The sequence below is a fragment of the Coffea arabica genome, chromosome 9e (genome assembly GCF_036785885.1).
Source record: "Coffea arabica cultivar ET-39 chromosome 9e, Coffea Arabica ET-39 HiFi, whole genome shotgun sequence".
Classification (NCBI taxonomy): Eukaryota; Viridiplantae; Streptophyta; class Magnoliopsida; order Gentianales; family Rubiaceae; genus Coffea; species Coffea arabica.
In genome coordinates, this window is record NC_092327.1 from 37067416 (window position 1) to 37085998 (window position 18583).

Genomic DNA, 18583 nt, shown 5'->3' on the forward strand with positions numbered 1-18583 from the left:
CCTCGCCAATGTTCGTTTGTTCTTTTTGTTGAATTTTTGCTTAGATTTGGTTTGTAGGTTTTCTTTGAAACTGATTAATCTAACCCAAAAAAAAAAAGCTAAAAACTTCGTTCCAAGGATATGTTAGAAAGAGGGGAAGTAGGCATAAAAAGCATGAAAATGGAGGAGAACGTAGAAGGTAGCGTTGAAATGATCTACTGGGATTGAGGGGTCGGGCTTCTGAAAAGTCCCAATGGTATGATAATCTGTTAGAGAAATGAACAGGCGGGCGTGGGTCTTAACAGTTAGAAAGCATTCTAAATTAAAAACTTCACTAAACAACATGGCATAAATTAGACCACTCGGTCTACGGCGAATTTCTATAAATAATGTTACTAAGAGAAAAAGTCGAACAAGTAGTGTTGTTTTAGGATTCGTGATGGTAGAAGCATCACTGCATTCGTGATAGTAGTACATGCGGCAATGACCCAAAATTTTTCTAAAATTTTTTTAACAAAACCCTAAACCCTAATTTATAAATGATGTGATCCAAAATTATTTCGAAAGTCAACTGTTAGTGGTCATTGCTGTTCGACACCTGAATACATGTGTGCTTTTTTCACAAAAGTTAAAATTTTTCATATATTGTGTGTGCATCTCAAGGACGCTCTAAACTGCCAATTACACAGTAGGGAAGTATTGTAGGACCGACACCTAACATACCAGGTCGTTGGTTTACTTTCCCTTATTTTGTACTCCCTACTAAACTTGATTAATCACAGTTTAACAACTTACTGCACATGTTTCTTTGTTTCAAACACCATGCCCAATCTTAATACCTTTGTATACTCATCGGCGGCTAAATGCAGCGACTGTCATTTTTTTTTTTAATTTGCATTCTTCTTTTAAATTGCTATGTCAATTTAAAAAATCGTAAATAAATTAACTTTCTCTCCACTCATTTGCGGCGATCCCTACTAGAGTACAAATTTGTCGATAACACCAAATTAGTCATGATTTCTTATTTTCGTAATATTTACAGAAATTTGCCCTCGGTCTACTGTTAGGGCTCATAGTCCAGTCTACTCAAGTTTTTGTCGTAAATATAAGTCATATGTCTCTTGCAAAACCTAGAGGCAGCCTGAACTGACTTCAGTCTGTTTTGTTGACGTAGCATAATAATGTCGTTGAATGACCATAGGATGAAAAGTAAAAGAAAGAAAAAGTACAAGGCGGCGCAGGCGCAGCCCCTTGGCAACCTATCTGACCGTGTCTCCTCCAACACATAATCTCAAACCCGCTCAAAGAACAGGAGCACGGCAAAATTCTGCCCCCTGTGGATCAATTTATTCCAACAAACAGCATGCATAGGTGTAGCATTTAAGGTATCCAAATCTCTACCCAGGAAAAATAATCTCTGCCCGTCGTTCTGTCAACTCTCCACGAAGAGAGGCACTTCACTCTAATAATAATGCTCCTATAAGCATAAGGAATAATTGGAAAACAGAAACTAGGCATCAAATATGAGAAAGTTAATACTAGGTAATATTCTACATGGCACCCAATTTAACTTGTATAGCACCAGATCCAAAAAGATTAAAAAAGAATATTATTTGACTATTGGCACAACTCGAGATTACATGTGAATCCTACAATATATATATATAACTATAATCTATTCAGCTCATCTTTTCTTTCCTGGTGAGTAGTAGACTGATCGTGTGATGCTGAGAAGTCACCCAAAAACTCAGATCTCAGCTGCATCAGCAGCCTTCCAAGATAATTCAGGCCTTCTCCATCTCGACCTCCACCCCAGAACAGGTCATGGGGTGAAGCTTCTACAAGAACAGAACCTGCTGTTGAGAGCAGCATGGAATTTAGATGTGGGTATATGGAGAACTTGCACTTTAAGCCTTTGTACATGATATTAATCTTGACAGATTCCCAATCATCTCTCACCTGAAACAGAGAAAAGGGAAAAGAATATCGCACAGCCAAAAACTCATAATGAAATAAAGATAATGACAGAATGTACGTAACTAAACTCTTAATAAAATGAAGGTGAAGCTAAGAGATCACAAAGGAAGTAGGCGCAAAGGCACAACCAGCTTTCTAACATGTTCAGTACCTTCCCAAAAGTCTTTACTAATGGCATTTTCAGACCCCAATATTTGAGAAAAGTGCCGTGTTTAGCATGTTCAGGGGCTGTTTGTAAATATAGATACAACTTGGATGCTACTTTAACAGAATAAGGTCATCGGCTACATAAACATCTAATGGTATCAACTTTAATCCCTGAGGGCTAAAAATGTTGGTTTCAGTCATTTGTCTCATTAAATTATTTTTCCAAGTGATATGCGCGATTTTAAAATCTAGACACTGCAGAAACAAATAGTGTTGTCACATTTAGTCATTTTTAGATGACTTTGGTACCATGTAACACACTGTCCAAAACCTCATGGTCGGACCAGTGACCCCTAGAGCAGTCCCTGCACCAGGTTCAATGACTTGGGGAAAAAAAAAAAAGCAACATGTGGTGTTAGAAAATGCGAGTTGAATTGCATGTTTTGTAAAACACTTGACTAAGCCTAGATAATTGAAGTACAAGCAAATGCCAGTAGAACTGCTATAATTTCATGGAGAGTGCAATTATTTCTTAAAGGATGGCTGCAAAGAAGTGGGCAAGGAATTTGGCTGCTATTGCCACTGTACCAACAGGCTATGAGCTTCCTAAGTTTAGAAATTCTTACCAGATGAGGGTGTTGTCTCTGTATTTTCCTCCCTATCCGAGCTGCTTCTTCAGGACTTCTAGCTGATTTTATTTCATCCAAACAGGTCTGAGCTATAGGATCGGTCACTCCAATAAATTTTTGTGCCTACATATAGAGGGTCAGAAAACCACACTCATAAGACAGGTCCAGGGGAGGATGTTTCGTATGAATTTAACGTGGCAGCCAATGCATCTTCTCCTCTGTTTTTTTTTCTTTTTTTTTTTCTCCCTCTCAAGTCCATTTATGCATTAATAAATAAATGAAGCAAGCATGCAACCTGGTAATAGTGCTCTACACTTGGCCAGGTGAAGTAATCCCCATTTTCATCAGGAATTCGAATTGCATGGGGAGAGAAATTTGAAAAGGCACCATAAGGATCCCATGTTTTGTAGAAGAATATGATACTTGATTCATAAGGAGAGACGCTAGGATCAACTGCAGAGGTTTCTTCAATTGATGGAATAGTAGGGGACAGGTCAGGGACTGGCTGAAGAAATCCACTTATAAGCATGTCAGGCCCAATCTGCAACATGTGCACCAAAAGTTGGTGAAGATATAAAACAAGAAAAGAAAAGTGAAGCAGACAACATCAAGGCAAAACAAGCAAACAAATGAGTACTACACCATTTCTGCTTTTTGCAGCTCTTCATATTAGTCTAATTCTTTGCTCTTCTTTCGATAAAAGCATTATCAACATATGAAATCATACCTAGAGAACTAAGCATACTGAAAATGTCATGGGAAAGCAAGCATAGGAAATTCTTCAACCAATAACAGAACAAGCAAACAATAGCAAAACACTATCGTATGAATAGGAAAGGCATTTTAATTCATAATTGTTACCAACAATGGTTGACAGACATTATCACCAGCAGACTTTTCTCCAACCAATACAAATGTTCATTTTAGATTATCGAGGTAATCCAATTATCCAGCCAATTCATCCATAAGGGCCTGACTCATCATATAAACTCATATTAAGAAATTACCAAAGGAAATTTTCCATTATTCATGAAAATAGTTATCAAACAATTAAGTTTTCAGGAATTCATTTGCATTCTTAAACATTGTAACATGTAATGCAATTAAAGCAAACTAACCAGCTTATAAGCTGAGAGCAAGAATTGGGCCAGTGGTTATACCATCCTTTCTCTCATAATCCTGACATGGGCCTCCCCAGTATAGTAAAAAAAACCAAAACTTGTATTGGTTTCAGGAGAGACAAAAAGTCAGTCAGGCAAGAAGCAATCTCCCTAAATAAGTATTATCTTCATCTTTCTTAGAATGTTAGGGGTTAGGGGTGGAGTCACAAATCTTATTCAAAGGCACAGACAGCAAATGATTGCACCCAATTCTTTCCCCTATTCATACAGTATATACTATCTCCATAAAAAATTTAGGAAGAATATGCAAAAAGATAAATGATGCTCAACTGATGCTAATATTCCAACATGCTTTCCTGCTAAAAGCTCTTACAACATTCAGGTGTAGCCCATACAAATCCCTTAGCACAGAAAGGATGTACACAAGTTCTAGCATCAAATGCTTTTTGCATTTCGTCATATTTTGATATGACAGGTAGCACATCAGATGAATTCTTTTCTCTAGCTCAAGTTCTTTCCAGGTAAATTGTTCTCTTTATTAGCTCATAAAGAAAAAATGCAGCTTATCTTGGGCTATTAAGATAAAAATCTTCAAGGATCATTTATGAAGACTTAACAACAAATTACAGCATTTGCTTTTTCTAGTCCATGAGTGCATTTTTCCTGATCCTACCCACCTTTAGAGTCAATTCCAACGGAGAATTGCAGTTTTAGTCCCTTAATAGGATCTCGTACGAACTATTTTAGTTGAACTACCACTTGCAAATGAAGATAAAAACACCATTTATTTGTTTCAGGGAACAGTTGCACTCCTTAAATCGAAAGTACCATTCTTTTTTCAAATGTTTTCATGTTCAGACAAAATTGAGAACTTAAAATTAAGGTATGTCTATTCTTTCTAAATTCTGTGCAGTTGAAAAGCATATGACCATTATATTCAAGCTTTGATACATAACATATTCACTTAAAATGGAAAAGAAGAATCCAAATTCTTTCAATCTGACAATGAGGAGAAGAACTTAATTTAGTTAGCGTAGAGTTAACTTTTTCTCTTCTTCACATTTCTCTCCTTATTATAACTTTTCATGCATTTCCTGGTGATATGAAAACAAAATAGCACAAGTTCACGGGACATTATCAGCAATATTGCAAAACAAGAAGTTCACCTAAAAGTGTCGCATTCTACTCATGTAACTGCCTATGCCCATTTTTCACTAAAACCGATAAAAGTCAGAAAAATTACAGGTCATGATATCCACTAGATCAGAAGGATACCATAACCAATTCAATGAAAAGTTTGTACAGCAAAATATAATATGGACACAGCAATCACAACTACAAAAAAAAAATATTTTAACCTGCTCATAGCTAACATCAATCAGCTCCATAGCCTGTGACATCTCAACCATCCCCAGTTCGCCGACAGGAGAAGGGGCATTCCTTCCTCCAATGATTTTCGGAGCAACAAATGCATGTACCTGCATTTACATAGCTAAATTTAGTGACCATCAATGGACAACTTTTCAAAATGTCTGTTAGTTAAAGTTTGTTTTACATGATCCTATACCAACCAGGAAGCAAAAGATGGATGAAATAGGCTATTGAAGATATTCACATCCTTTAATGAAATATTTTCATCTTAAGTGAATTATGGAGCATGTGGCACTAGGTGTATCAATCTACTCTAATGGTATTAACAACAGAAAATTGGGCATACTTTGTGTATGACACCAGATGTAATGGCAGATGCAGCCAATGTGCCTCCACATTCCCAAAGGATTGAGAGATAACCACGGTCATAGAAGTACTCCATAACATCTTTTGGGTTTAAAATGTCAAACTCCACCACTTCAACATCTTTGGAAGCAAGATATTTTTGGAAACTCTTTCGTGCACCTCTTTGTGTTGCAACTATAGTGGGTACCTCAGCAACATCCCAAAGATTTGCTACCTCAGGAAGATTAAGAGTTCTTGACATTACAATTCGTCTAGGCAAATGGCCACCTCCATGTCTTGCAGTTAAACGTGGATCTGAGTTGCCAAATTGAATTATGATAGCATTAGGATACTAATCATCTCCAACAGGGAAAGAAATGGCTAACAAAGGTTCGTACTATCTCTGCGTACAGTGTTTCCTCCAACAATTACAGCATCACTCCTGCCCCGCAATTGAAAAACTAGAGTTCTTGACTTTTTGCTGCTTATCCATGATGCATGCCCGCTACTTGCAGCAATTTTTCCTGTCCTCATACATAGGCCAATTAAATTTGTAAGGACCACATATGGACGTTCAATCACAAGTACTAAACGAAATTAAGGCAAAGCACCAAACAATCTGATAACAATTGCATTTTCTCACCATCAAGGGTCATTGCATACTTGAGAACAGAGAATGGAACTCGATTAGCAGCTCTATAAAGCAAAGGAGCATTAACTAGGAGACAGGATTTCAAAGCCTCCTGCAGCACACCGTGCACAGTGTCAATAACACCAGATGCAACGTAATTCTACTGCATTGTGTATTAGGAAGGACCTTTTTCTAGAAGATGGGAGGGTTGGCAACTAAACTTAGAATGCATATAGAGAAAGACAACCATACTATTTCCTCTGTTTAGCTAAGAAAGCATATACATGTCAATAGTACCACTATCATTGGTAAATGGTCATACTAGCATCCTCAAATTGCCAAGCTCATATTAATTCTTAACCATGCCATAATAAATCATGTATGCCGAAAAATTCTCATTCGTTGCATGTTTTTAAAGCAGTAATCATATAGTGCAATGGTACCTCAATAGTTTTACTTTGTATATCTTCCCCAAGAACATCAACCTTCAGTCCTTCACTTCTCAAGGCTCGAATAGCATTCCCCCGAAGATGTGGCAAAGGATGCCTAATTCCAATTACAACTCTACTAATTCCTGCCTAATCCACACACATTACTCGCATTAGAAAAATCTTCACTCCAATAGAAAATTTGAGAATACAAGACTCCAATTACAAAACTAACTATGAGCACAATTTAATTAAGCTCACTTGAAAAGCCAATGTCGAGCAGATACTGACGTACACATACATCATCAATTTCTAACCGGTAAAAAATATATATAAACAGGAGAGAGAGAGAGAGAGAGAGAGAGTGCATACGTTGACAAGAGCAGAGACGGCGGTGCGATCACTGTAGCAATCGCCGGGCTCCATATTGAGATAAGCTGTGGCGCCTCTGGACAGTTCACCGGCGGACTCGACGGCCTGGAGCTCAGCCGGAGAGGTACCCTCAGCGTAAAGATAACCTTCCCCAACCACGACTCCTGGTCGTCCTTCTTTTCCAGAGCCATTGGCGGTGGTGGCAACGACGCAGCCCAAGTTGGGATGGGGAGCGGTGAAGCCGGCGGACTTATCGGCTAGCTCCGCGGCGCGTTTGATATACGCAGCATCAAAAGCGTGGGATGAGGATGAGTTATTGGATGAGCAAGCAATGGCAGTTCTATCGATAAGAGGAGGAATAGGAAGTCCTCCAAACGAAAATGATAGCGCCATTTCACACAGGAAGGTTGAAGAAGATGCAATGAGAAAAAAACTATGTCCAAATTGGGACGATTTTTCTAATTGAATTTTAGGCGTCTTTGAAATTCCAACTCTCTTTTTAACTGAGCAGATATAAAGTAATGTATAAACCGTGGAAATAAATAACTCGTAAATTAAAACAAAACCAAAAAAGAGTTCATTGCATTTATTTCAGGGGTTTGGCCAATAATTGCTGTGGCAGAGCTAAAGAGTTTGAGGATAAAAGTGGATAAAATAAATGTTATTGGAATAAATTAAAATGTCACTAGTTGGGCCATGGGTGTAAACACTGACCCGCTTGCTTAGATGTTTTGTTTTTAGCCCGTGAGTGATGATGAACTCAAGTACGATGCTACTCGAGCCCAGCAGCACTTCTAGTTTGGCCGAAAGATGTAGGCAAGTCATTACTACTAGCAAGTAGCAGCATACTACTAGTGCTAGTGCTAGTGCTCAACGTTGTAGGCTTGTAGCGGAGCTGTCATATGCTGCAGTTCTCATCCATCTGCTTCTAGCGATTCTTACTATTGTTCTTCTTGTTTGTATAGCATAATAGCAAAATAAAGGTGTACATTTAAAACAAATCATCCTTCTTTCTTTATAGTGGTGTAGCTTCCCATGTATTTAACAATTAAACGTATGGATTGAGATCACAGAATCGAATGATGTTTATGAGTGCTGCTTACTCTACTGCAAGATTTTGGCTTTTTTCCAACTAAGAAGGCCAAAAGGCTTGTGGCTTGGAATTTGATGCGTTCATGCAATTACACCACTACGACACATAGGGATCAAAGTGACGACGCTAATCCACCAGTACAAACATGAACATCATCGAAAACCCAAAAATGCTACTGGCAATATACATCAAACTAAATGACAGAATGCAGGCCAAACGAGAAGGAAATGAGAACGGGAATGAAGCAGAAGCAGTACGTGAGTGATTTACAGCGAGATGACACCACCACCGCCACCCCCGGACATATCAGACCAGACGTCGATGATATCCCCATCCTCGAGGCCTATCCCCTCTGGTGTGTCCCATTCCTGAACCCTTCTCCCCTCGAAACTGAACCTTAGAGCAGCGGCCTCCAGCCGGAGATGATCGCAATAAACAAGCATCATCCGACCTAGACGAACATCCCGTTTGATTTTCATAACAATGTCATTTGCGTGCTCCTTCTGCACCCTAATTGTTACATGGCGACGTCGGTGTTTCTCCTCCTCCTCCTCCTCCTCCTTGGCTTCTGTGTCCTGTGTGACGCTTCCTTGTGCTAGCTTTTCATCCTGCATTTTCATCGCCACCCACCACTACCGACTAATTATGGGTGGATTTGGGTGTGGGGATTCTACTGCTATATTTCCTTCTAGTGCTAAACTGATGCTAAGAAGACTTGTGGTCTTAGTTATGATGGCATATGATGAAGGGGTAAGGACTTAAGGACCGGAAGGTCTGTTCACATATCCCAATGCTTGATTTCCAGGACTCCATTAATGCCATCCATCTATTAATGGTTCAACTGACTTTTCGATATGACAGTGGATAGGATAGTGCACCTCAATTCTTGGCATTGGACTGGACAGTTCTTTTTTCTTCAATGGGGAATTGTGCACGCATGACTGTAGAAATTCAGAGCAGCACGGCAAACCAAATCCGAGTGAATCTCAGTGCTCTAGTTTTGAGGGCATCATGGCCTGACCAAAACAGTATACATGCACGGACCTAAGGACGCGCGCCATTGTCACCGTCGTGGTTTATTTGTTGTTCTTCAAAATGTGTCAACAAAGAACAAAATCTGAAACATAAAGCCCAAGCTTACTCCACGAAATTCTACTATTACAGTAAATATGTGCAAACTATTTGTCGAGAATTGTGATCGGGTTCACGACATAATTGTGCTATGGATGCCCAATACAATCTTGTTACTCTTACAATTATTGACTCAACCTCTATTGGGTTTAGAAGATCCATTCCCCTGAAAGTCAAAATCGACTTGTACATTCTTTCGTAAAACTTTGAAAACGTGCCAAAGGAATCCCTTAAAAGTCGTTCTTCCGAAATCATGCATTTTTTGGTGACATAATGACAGGTATTGTAATTGCTTATGAATATCCTGACGACGGTTACCCAACATTTTGCGATTCAAGACCTAAACATTCTCTAGCCACAGGAACACCATGAACTATCTTATTGGGCTCTTAAAAGAAATTAGCACAACAAACATGATAGCAGATGAAATGATAATAGCACAATCCAAAATCTTAAAACTTATTAAGATTTTATCTCGAAACAACTCTTCTCCCTAAGAAAACGAGCTGCAAAATATAGCAAGAATCTAGTCGAAAAGCAAAATTTATTGGGACACAGATCAATTACCAGGATATAATAATTAAGTTAATTAAAAAAAAGAAAAGAAAAAGCAAACTTGCATAAGATTGTCTGAAGGTATAAAGCAAGAGAGTATTACTATTTGTTAACAATCAGGAAAACAAGAATATAAATGACATTAGGGACGTTCAATATCCTTTATAGAAATAGTAAGCCACGAGTCAACATTCGAGACAACAGTGAGTTCTCAGGGCCAGGTTCAATTCCATCACCGGAGTTTTATTCCTCTTCATTGCCCAACTCAACAGCTGAACTGTCTCCAGAAACTCACTCCTCTTCTTCCGCCTCCTCCAGCCATTTCACAAATGGCTCCAATGCCTTGACAAAGGTTTGCCTGCATTCAAGAGTAAATATTAGCTCCAACAACTTTGACCTGAAAAATCAAATGATCAAAAGTAGTGATCTGACAAATATTCCTTAGTCTACCCCAGCATTCGGTAAGCAGAACTTTGTTCAGCTCCCAAAGTGAAAATGCAGAAGTTACTAGTTAGATCATGCATCCAAAGTGTTCATAGATAAGTTAATGGACAGTTTCTAAGAAAGACTAAACTATACGTTTCGCAACTCTATGTTATTATGATTTTCCAAAAACAATGAAAAAATCAAAGCTCATTAAGAAAAGATAGGAACCAGTTAGTAACAAGGATGTCAGGTAAATTGTTTAATCCCAGAAGATGATAAGGATGTCAGATTAATTTTTTTTATCCCTGATTCTCCAAATCACAGAAAAATCAAAGCTCGTTCAGAAAAGATAGAAACCAGACTATAAGGAGGTCAGCCAAATTGTTCAATCCCAGAAGATGAATAATAAACTGGATAGGCTGCAAGAGCTGATACTTTCCCTTTGGGACACCGCTACCACCACACTACAGCCGCCAAAAGAATAATAACAATATGCTAAAACAACAAACCTTTTCAGATTGCTTGTTAAATATTTATGCTCAATCACTTCTAAAGCTCATCACAGTTTCAGGCACATTTTGCAGTACATCAAATATGTCAAATAGTGCCTCTGTCTAACTATAGCATGTTTACAAGTAAATATATTTGTACCACCTTTGGAAAGCAAGAGGTAACTACACCCTATGAGCAGTAAGCTGGGAAGATAAAACAAATTAAGGCAGCTAGGTGAGGGTTCAAAGGCAGACGGTAACTGATTTCCATACTAATAATGAAGCGGAAATTACAGTTCTGAAGAGGTTTCCATCTAGAATGTGCATCTCTAGGGGAGAAAAGAAAAAGAAGATAATCAAAGTGTAAAATGACAAATATTAAGCTCTTTGATGGACTAAAGGTGACATTCTCCTGGAGGATTCTAGAAAATAGAAAAATAACAGGAGAAATTTACATGATATCTGCCTAAAAACAGTATCAAATGCCAATTAAATATAATACCTGCCCTTAGGATTGGTTCCCTTTCGGCACCAGTGAAGAATGGTATCTTCAGCTAGAACATCCTCGTCATAAAGGGACTTCACAATTTCAGGGAATAGTTTCATCAGTTTTGTATCCTCATAGCACTGGACTTGGATTTTGTATATAAGTTCCAGCTCCAGCTTTCCACTAGTGCAGAAGGTATTCAATAACTTTGCCCATGTTTTGACCTAAACATAGAAAAACATTCAAAAAATATATTCAGTAACTATTATGTAAACATTACAGCCAGTGCAAACAGTAGCGAAGCTTTTCCTTCTCTTTAAAACATGAAGAGCAGGCTAAATCAGGAACAGAATCACCATGCAAAACTCCATAAGTCAAAATAGTTCAAAACTCTATCTGTGATTTAGCAAGTTGTAGCTAAATACATACAATGCTTATGCAGGGTCCCCATACATAAATCAAACGTCATACCTGACGAAGAGCTGAATTTGCATTCTGCTGTTGGTTCTTGCCTGACCACTGAACAGCATCCATCAGAACATCCCACAGAATCCGAACAACCTCAATGTCAGGAAATTTAGCATCTTTTACATGCTGCTTCACTGTTTCTATGACTTCAGATATGCCTGCTTCTTCTGCTATCTGGCTTGTTAGAGCAGATTTCATTTCCTTCAGCTTCACCTCAAATATCTTCTTGTCATTGTACTCAACCAACGGCAGAAGCCCCTCTTTGCTGAAACATTCATTTAATTCAGTACAGTTGACTAAACTCTGGAAACAGACGATAATAAAGAATTACAATGTTTAGGACTTACTATCAACTAAATAAGACCTAGAGACAAATTGAGTTTCAGATCACCACCAATGAATAAAACAATAGAAATATAACTACTATTAGCAACATGTACATAGAACCAGACAATATAATGATTGAAAATTGCCCCTTAATGCATATACATGCACATTGAAGTAAAATTGATGCATACTGTTGAGAATTGAGAGACGTGTTTATTAAGTGACTGATTTTCCAAGTAGATGAGAAAAAGGGAGGGAACTAGGCAACAGGCATTAAGAAAAGAGAATCAACATTATATCATAAAACCCAAAAAAAATGTGTGTGTGTGTGTGTGAGAGAGAGAGAGAGAGGGCACATTTAGGAAGGGGAAAGAGTAAAAACCAAAGCAGGCCTACGCTTTTTGCCTGCTTAAACATCATCATTCTTACATATGGGTTCTTGTATTATTTTTGGAACTTTGAAGATAAGCAATATAATCCTATTCAACTGGCCAAAGCTAACCAACAAAAAATAAAAATAAAAAATCTACCTAAGTCTTTCCTCCATTTCTTTGGAGAGAAGAAAAATATCATGTTTGATGTGGATTGCGTATTACTACTAATTTACTTTCTTTTCTGGCTTGGCTAAATTCCAAACTATCTTGCTTATAAACTTTTCAATGCCCTCATTTCATTCCTCTCAGACCAGTCAACAAATTAATTAGAAAGGAGGCCCAACTTAAAGCATAGGAAAGTTCAAAGCAAAAAGTGACAAAACTTAATATATGGAAAGAAATGAAACATGACAGAGTTCAAGAAGCACAGATGGCAGTGACAACAATAAAGATATTACTTGAAACTAAAGACCAAAATCCTCTTCAAAGAAGAAAAGAGAGAAGAAATTGACATCAACATATATACACACACACATATCATGGGTCATCACAAATACATACTGCTCTCATCTTAAATAGTGATGGTAAGAAGAGTTGATGGCGTCTCTCAATTTCTCTATACTTCCCCTGTATACTGAAGGATATAATAAAAAAAAAACACTAAGACAGCTTTTGCTATCTGTCAGTTACTTCTTTCAGAAACTTCTTTCTTCCCAAGAATAATGTACTAAGTAAGAACTTTTTTCTACATTAGTAAACCATACACAAACACTAAAAAGTAAAACAAGCAGCTTAAACCTTTCTCAGAAAATCTACGGAGTAACTCTTCATGTGTTCATAGGACACAGTACAATCATGGCATTTGCTTAAGGCCAAATATTTTCTTGACGTTATCAAGTTACTCGAAAAGAGTATATCCAATGGTAAGAAAAGACGGTTTATCTTCATGACTTAACACAATGGCACTTGCATATCCAATAACAGCTAGGTCATATAAAAAGGATGGTAGAATCATACGATTCAAATTCCATAATACTGTAAACATGAAACCGCTCTGTAAGCAATCTCAAAATAGAACGAACAAAAAGACAAAAGCCAAATCAATTCAAATCTTTTCTATCACGAATTTTTACAGGAGCACCTAAAATATTTAAATTTGATCTTACAAAAGCAAAAAGGAAAACTGAACTGCCACTGAAGGCCATTCCAAATTTAAAAAGGGAAAGAGAAAACTTACGTGAAATGCTCTGAGAAAGCTTCAGGAGTTCTCTTTGCAGGGGGGAAGAACTCAAGAAGATTTTCCTCCATCTTACCCCGCTTCAAGATTGAAATTAAATCATCAAGGCTGTTATCAATCAGATATTCCTTAAAGAAGTCTGTGATAAATGACAGAACTAGCCCTTTGCCAACAAGGTTATCCTTAAGTAGGGGTTGGAACACAGTCTCAGGTGGGAGACCTGACAACTTCTGTGAAAAAGCAAGAGCAGTGAAAATAGCAAGCTTCTTCCTTTCATTTTCCTCGAAAAGCTCCAACGATTGCAAAAATCTTCGCATAACATTTTCAAGGTTTTTTATAAGGAAAGGTTTCCTTCGCAATATCTTCTGTATGTATACTACAGATGGTAAAATGACATCACGCTTAGCCTCACACTCAATTATAGAGTAAGGATGGCGGTCCCCCTCATCAGGTTTAGTCGTTCCAGGTTGTGTACGGCCCCCTGTGAAGACGACCTGAAAATTTACAAGGAGTAAGATCAAAGAGCACAGCAGCCTCAAAGTCCTCAGACAATATAACATGGTAAGTAATCCTCATCAGGTGCCATTGGAAGATTTGTTTTTACCAACCCTCTTTCCATTCCAGCACTACTTCCCAAAGAGAAATGGAGAAAGAAGTAACCCAAGAGAGAAAAAGAAGAGCTTGCCTATGTAAACCCCCGCAAGTACTTTAATATCCACACACTTCGAACTACCAAAGAATAAGATCTTCAGACAACCTTTTTACTGCTCAAGTTAAAAGGAACCAACCAGAAAAGCACTTAAAAAAAAGGTCTTCACATACTCATACAGAACCACTATCAAAATTTAGGATGCCCCAAAATTTGTGCTAGGTGAACATATCTAGCAACTGGATGCATCCATTGGCATTAAATAGGCAATCCACAAAAAGGATGGGGCTACACTTGTGGAGCATATACTTGACATCTCAGAGTCTGAAAACAGTCATGTTTCCAGTGGGTAGAGTACAAAATGATAATAATACAATTAAATGATGATAGGAGCTTCATTCGTTTTTCTTCAAGCACAATGGTAAACAAGACTCATTCACAATGCTAACAACATCACCATCCAATTAAAGCACAAGAAAGTCTCAATTATCCTTAGCTGTACAATCTCATTTAAAAAAGTTCATGGGTAGCAGGAACAGTTCTTTCCACTCAAAATTCATAAATTTTATCAAACCTTACAGACATTCTTGTTTACTTCCCACTGACAATGTTTGCAGTCATTGTGAGATGGAAATTGAAATATTAAAAACTAATGGCAATACACGCATCAAGTATATAAAGAGCTTTACAAAAATCCTGAGATACTTGCCTCAAAAAAGGTGTCACCGTATCTTGAGAAGTTAAGGTCTGAGGACTCAATGCTCCTAGCAATAAGTTCCTGCATGAAGTGCAAAATTTATTATGGAACCTCTTTGACCCCTTCACCAGCCAAACATGCGTACAAACTTGTAAGAATGCACAAGCAGGTAGAATATAAACAAAGAAAAACAGAAGAAAAAGGGAGAAAATGAAGTTAGTATGGATCAAAAAAATATTTACCAGATCACCAGCATTATCCAGATAAATCTGGACCACTGCATCCGCAAATGCTGCAGGGTCCAGCGGTGCCGCAATATTCCGTTTGCGGGTCTTAATCCGCGTGCCACTGTACGGCAGACCAAATTGTCAACTAATTCTAAACAGGGTAAGTGTTTAAAACAAACACAGCAGGCCATAATATTCAGGATTAACAAATTTTATTTGTACTACCTATGTATATAATCATATTAATTGCCAAACAAATATACAACTGCAAAAGAAAATCAGGTCAATTAAGCAACTAAGCTTCTGATTTAGTTGACAACATATAAGAGAGAACAAATCACGATAGTTCTGATTGAGTTGTCCACAGGATAAATGAAAAATAGTTGATGGGAGTAACCTCAGTCTTGACAGGCTAAAATCAACAACCTGACAGAGCAATTTTTACATGCATGAAAGAAAACTTATAGCATCACACTCTCTATGGAGCATGACCTATCACTTTGGCAATGATGCAACAACATATAGAACTCAAAAGTGCAAATAAAACAAGAAAAAACCATAAATTTCAGAACCAAAATAGCATCATCTTGATGAAACAAAACCATAGGCGTTTTGAAGTCTAAAGAAACTGCAGAAAACCAGCAAAGCAGTGTGTAACTGTTGTGTTTTAAGGATAAATTCCCAGTTGGAACATTTCTTTGGTTCTTTCATTCTTCCTTCCTTTTTTGTGTTCTTTTGGGGCTAAAGTCACATATTCTGCTGTCAATTACTAGTTCTCTTGCATTTAAAACTGCAGAAAGTGAAACCTTATTTTAATATTGCGTTCTAAATGACAAAGGTCCCAAACATTCAAAGCAGTTACTTGAATTTAGCTTCACCATCAGAGAAGCCTCATTTTATATCACATCATAAAACTCAGTTCTCCAAACTCTTAAAATTAATATCCAGGAAATCAATAACTATCCACCAGAATATTCCAATTTGACGTCAAATCATAATAAAACATAATCAATAGCTAGTACTAGCAAATGAACATCCTATTTACAGATTTATGCATGAAAACCTAAAAATTAAAGGAAACTTACCCAAGAGTGGGTCTCTCCTTCGAGCTGCAAAATCACACCAGATCAATAAGTTCAATACTCCATCGTGATTCGTGAATAAAATTTTTAAACAATAAAATCAGCCATCTTCTAGATCTATATATATATAACTGAACCATAAAACGTCTTCTCAGCTAAATCTACAGCAAGAAATCATATGAAAAAAAAAACAAAGGCTAGCTTTTGTTAAATCAATTCCAATCTTTTCCTGTTTTGGAAGACGATTAGTCACCTAACACATCAGAATGAACGAATCATTCGATCTTGAAAGAACAATTAACACCGATTGTTCAATTGACATTTTTGGAAAAAAAAAACAATAAGCAGATTTTCCATTTCAGCAATTTCTTAAAGAGTAAAATCAGATCTATCTGCAAATCTCATCAAAGCTAACTCAAAATCAATTCATTATTACCTCATAAACCAAGATGTCGAAAAATCGAGGAATTAGAGTCTTATGAGAGACTCTTTGCTTTGTGCGATGATAGAAACGTAGAGAGAGAAAGGGAAGATGAGAGAGAGGGAGAGAGAGCACCAATATGGTTAGTTTTAACGCGCAGGAAATTATTTATAGCCTGAGACTTTCTTACAATTACCCAAAAAGGTCGGGGTATTTTATATACTAACTTTCTCCAACTTTTAGCAAGGTTATAGAAATTTCCCTCATTAACTTTTGGTTATTACATTGACATCCTCTCTCTCTCCGTTTTGTTTTTTTTTTTCCCTTGAAAAAACTTTAACCTCCTTATGAGGTCGGCTATTAGGGCTGTAAATGAGTGTGTAACGAAACCGAACATCTTAATATTCAAGTTTGTTTGATTATTTTAACAAGTTTAAAATTTTATTTAAATTTAACTTTGTTTATCTGATGAATCAGATTTGAACGAGTTTTTTTTATCGAATTTAAAAGTTATTGAATATAAGACGCTAGTCAAACTCCACTTAATTAGTTGGCAAACCAGAATCAAACGAACTTTTATCAAATCAAACTCGAATCGGGTATCGAATAACTCGATTCATCATTCAGTCCTATGTGGTATATCTTGTTTTGACCTCTTATATAGTGGATAACTTAGGTAATTTAGATTTACAAATTATTTGGTTTTATATGAGACCCTAGCCAGTGGAAGTGGTTTAATGACAAGAAAAAAAAGGATAAGTGATTTGTAAGCCTAATCAAGTTGCTTAAAAAGGCATGATAAACTATTCTTGTCTGGTTGCTTACAAATTTGAATCAATAATTAACAGCATGAAATAGTGTATTCAATGATTTACAACAAAATAATAAAATTCATTGCTTTGCATGTCAGTACAATAATTATCTAATCTTGTAAGATATTACTAATAATTAAAAAGGTCAATTAATCTCTTTGAGAAAAAAGGTTACAATTCCAAGATAGAAAGGTTATACAATTTGATAAAAAGATGGGTCATACAATTGATACTTGGGATAGTAGCAACTCGACACATTAATACATGCGTTTGGATAGAAGATTATTTGAAATAATTACTATAACACTTTTTATGATATAATATATGTGAGATAAAAAAGTGATTGAAAAGATAAAAAGATGTGTTAAAAATTATGTTTGTAATATAAGCAAATAAATTTTTTTTCCAAATCATGGTTAACCAAAGTTGATTCGTGCAATTATGAATTCTATGAGGGCATTCAACATAATTAATATGTTCCTTTATCCCCCAAAAAAAATATTTCTAGTTTCCGTGGTCCAATCATTGATCCTAAAATTTCTACAATAGACACCAGGTGAGTAAGGATGCAGCTCCGTCCGTACGTGAGACTCACACCTCATGCAAGCAAGGGTGTGATGTACCGGCCACTCTTGACTAGTTCTTAGCATGAAAGCCTATTTGTTTTTATAGAAAATTATTTTGTAATAATTTAATATATATAAAATAAAAAAGTGATGGTTGTCGAATATGTAAATGGCAATCCAAACAACACTTTGTCATTCCATAATTCTCGAATTTTGGTGACATTTTGTTGTGGAGGTGGGATAGGATGATTATAGGGATAGTTAGTGGGGGATAGAAAAAGTGAATGTCCGACGGAAGCGGTTGCTTTGTAGATGCACCCAGGGCCAGGAGTGGCTTACACGTTCCGCTGCTTATGGGTTCCGCGTTTGGCATCCACAGTAGCGTCATGCATGTGAGCCACTGAAAAAGTAGTGCAATATCGTTATCATCCGTTGCTTTGCCGTCGTTAGAAAAGGAAAAAAGAAGCACCTGCTTTTCAATCTTCAAGTACGGATTGAGTCAGCAGTCAATTGCCTTGTCTAAATCTTTGTTTTGTTGGG

At 37.0% G+C, this 18583-nt stretch overlaps 2 protein-coding genes across 2 annotated transcripts; both read right to left on the reverse strand.

Annotated features, from left to right (window-relative positions):
• Nucleotides 1-1472: 1472 nt before the first annotated feature.
• LOC113710645 (riboflavin biosynthesis protein PYRR, chloroplastic-like) lies at nucleotides 1473-7626 on the reverse strand. The gene is made up of 9 exons (XM_027233761.2): nucleotides 7001-7626; nucleotides 6644-6778; nucleotides 6213-6312; nucleotides 5968-6093; nucleotides 5571-5884; nucleotides 5212-5331; nucleotides 3028-3273; nucleotides 2730-2855; nucleotides 1473-1938 (listed from the first exon to the last, which is right to left on the reverse strand). The coding sequence occupies exons 1-9, from the start codon at nucleotides 7391-7393 to the stop codon at nucleotides 1648-1650; spliced, it is 1851 nt and encodes a 616-aa protein (XP_027089562.1). The 5' UTR covers nucleotides 7394-7626; the 3' UTR covers nucleotides 1473-1647.
• A 2161-nt stretch (nucleotides 7627-9787) lies between these two features.
• Nucleotides 9788-16830, reverse strand: LOC113709383 (uncharacterized). Its single transcript, XM_027232131.2, has 8 exons — nucleotides 16681-16830; nucleotides 16248-16271; nucleotides 15178-15283; nucleotides 14948-15016; nucleotides 13590-14083; nucleotides 11655-11916; nucleotides 11199-11407; nucleotides 9788-10137 (listed from the first exon to the last, which is right to left on the reverse strand). The coding sequence occupies exons 1-8, from the start codon at nucleotides 16683-16685 to the stop codon at nucleotides 10071-10073; spliced, it is 1236 nt and encodes a 411-aa protein (XP_027087932.1). The 5' UTR covers nucleotides 16686-16830; the 3' UTR covers nucleotides 9788-10070.
• Nucleotides 16831-18583: the final 1753 nt, after the last annotated feature.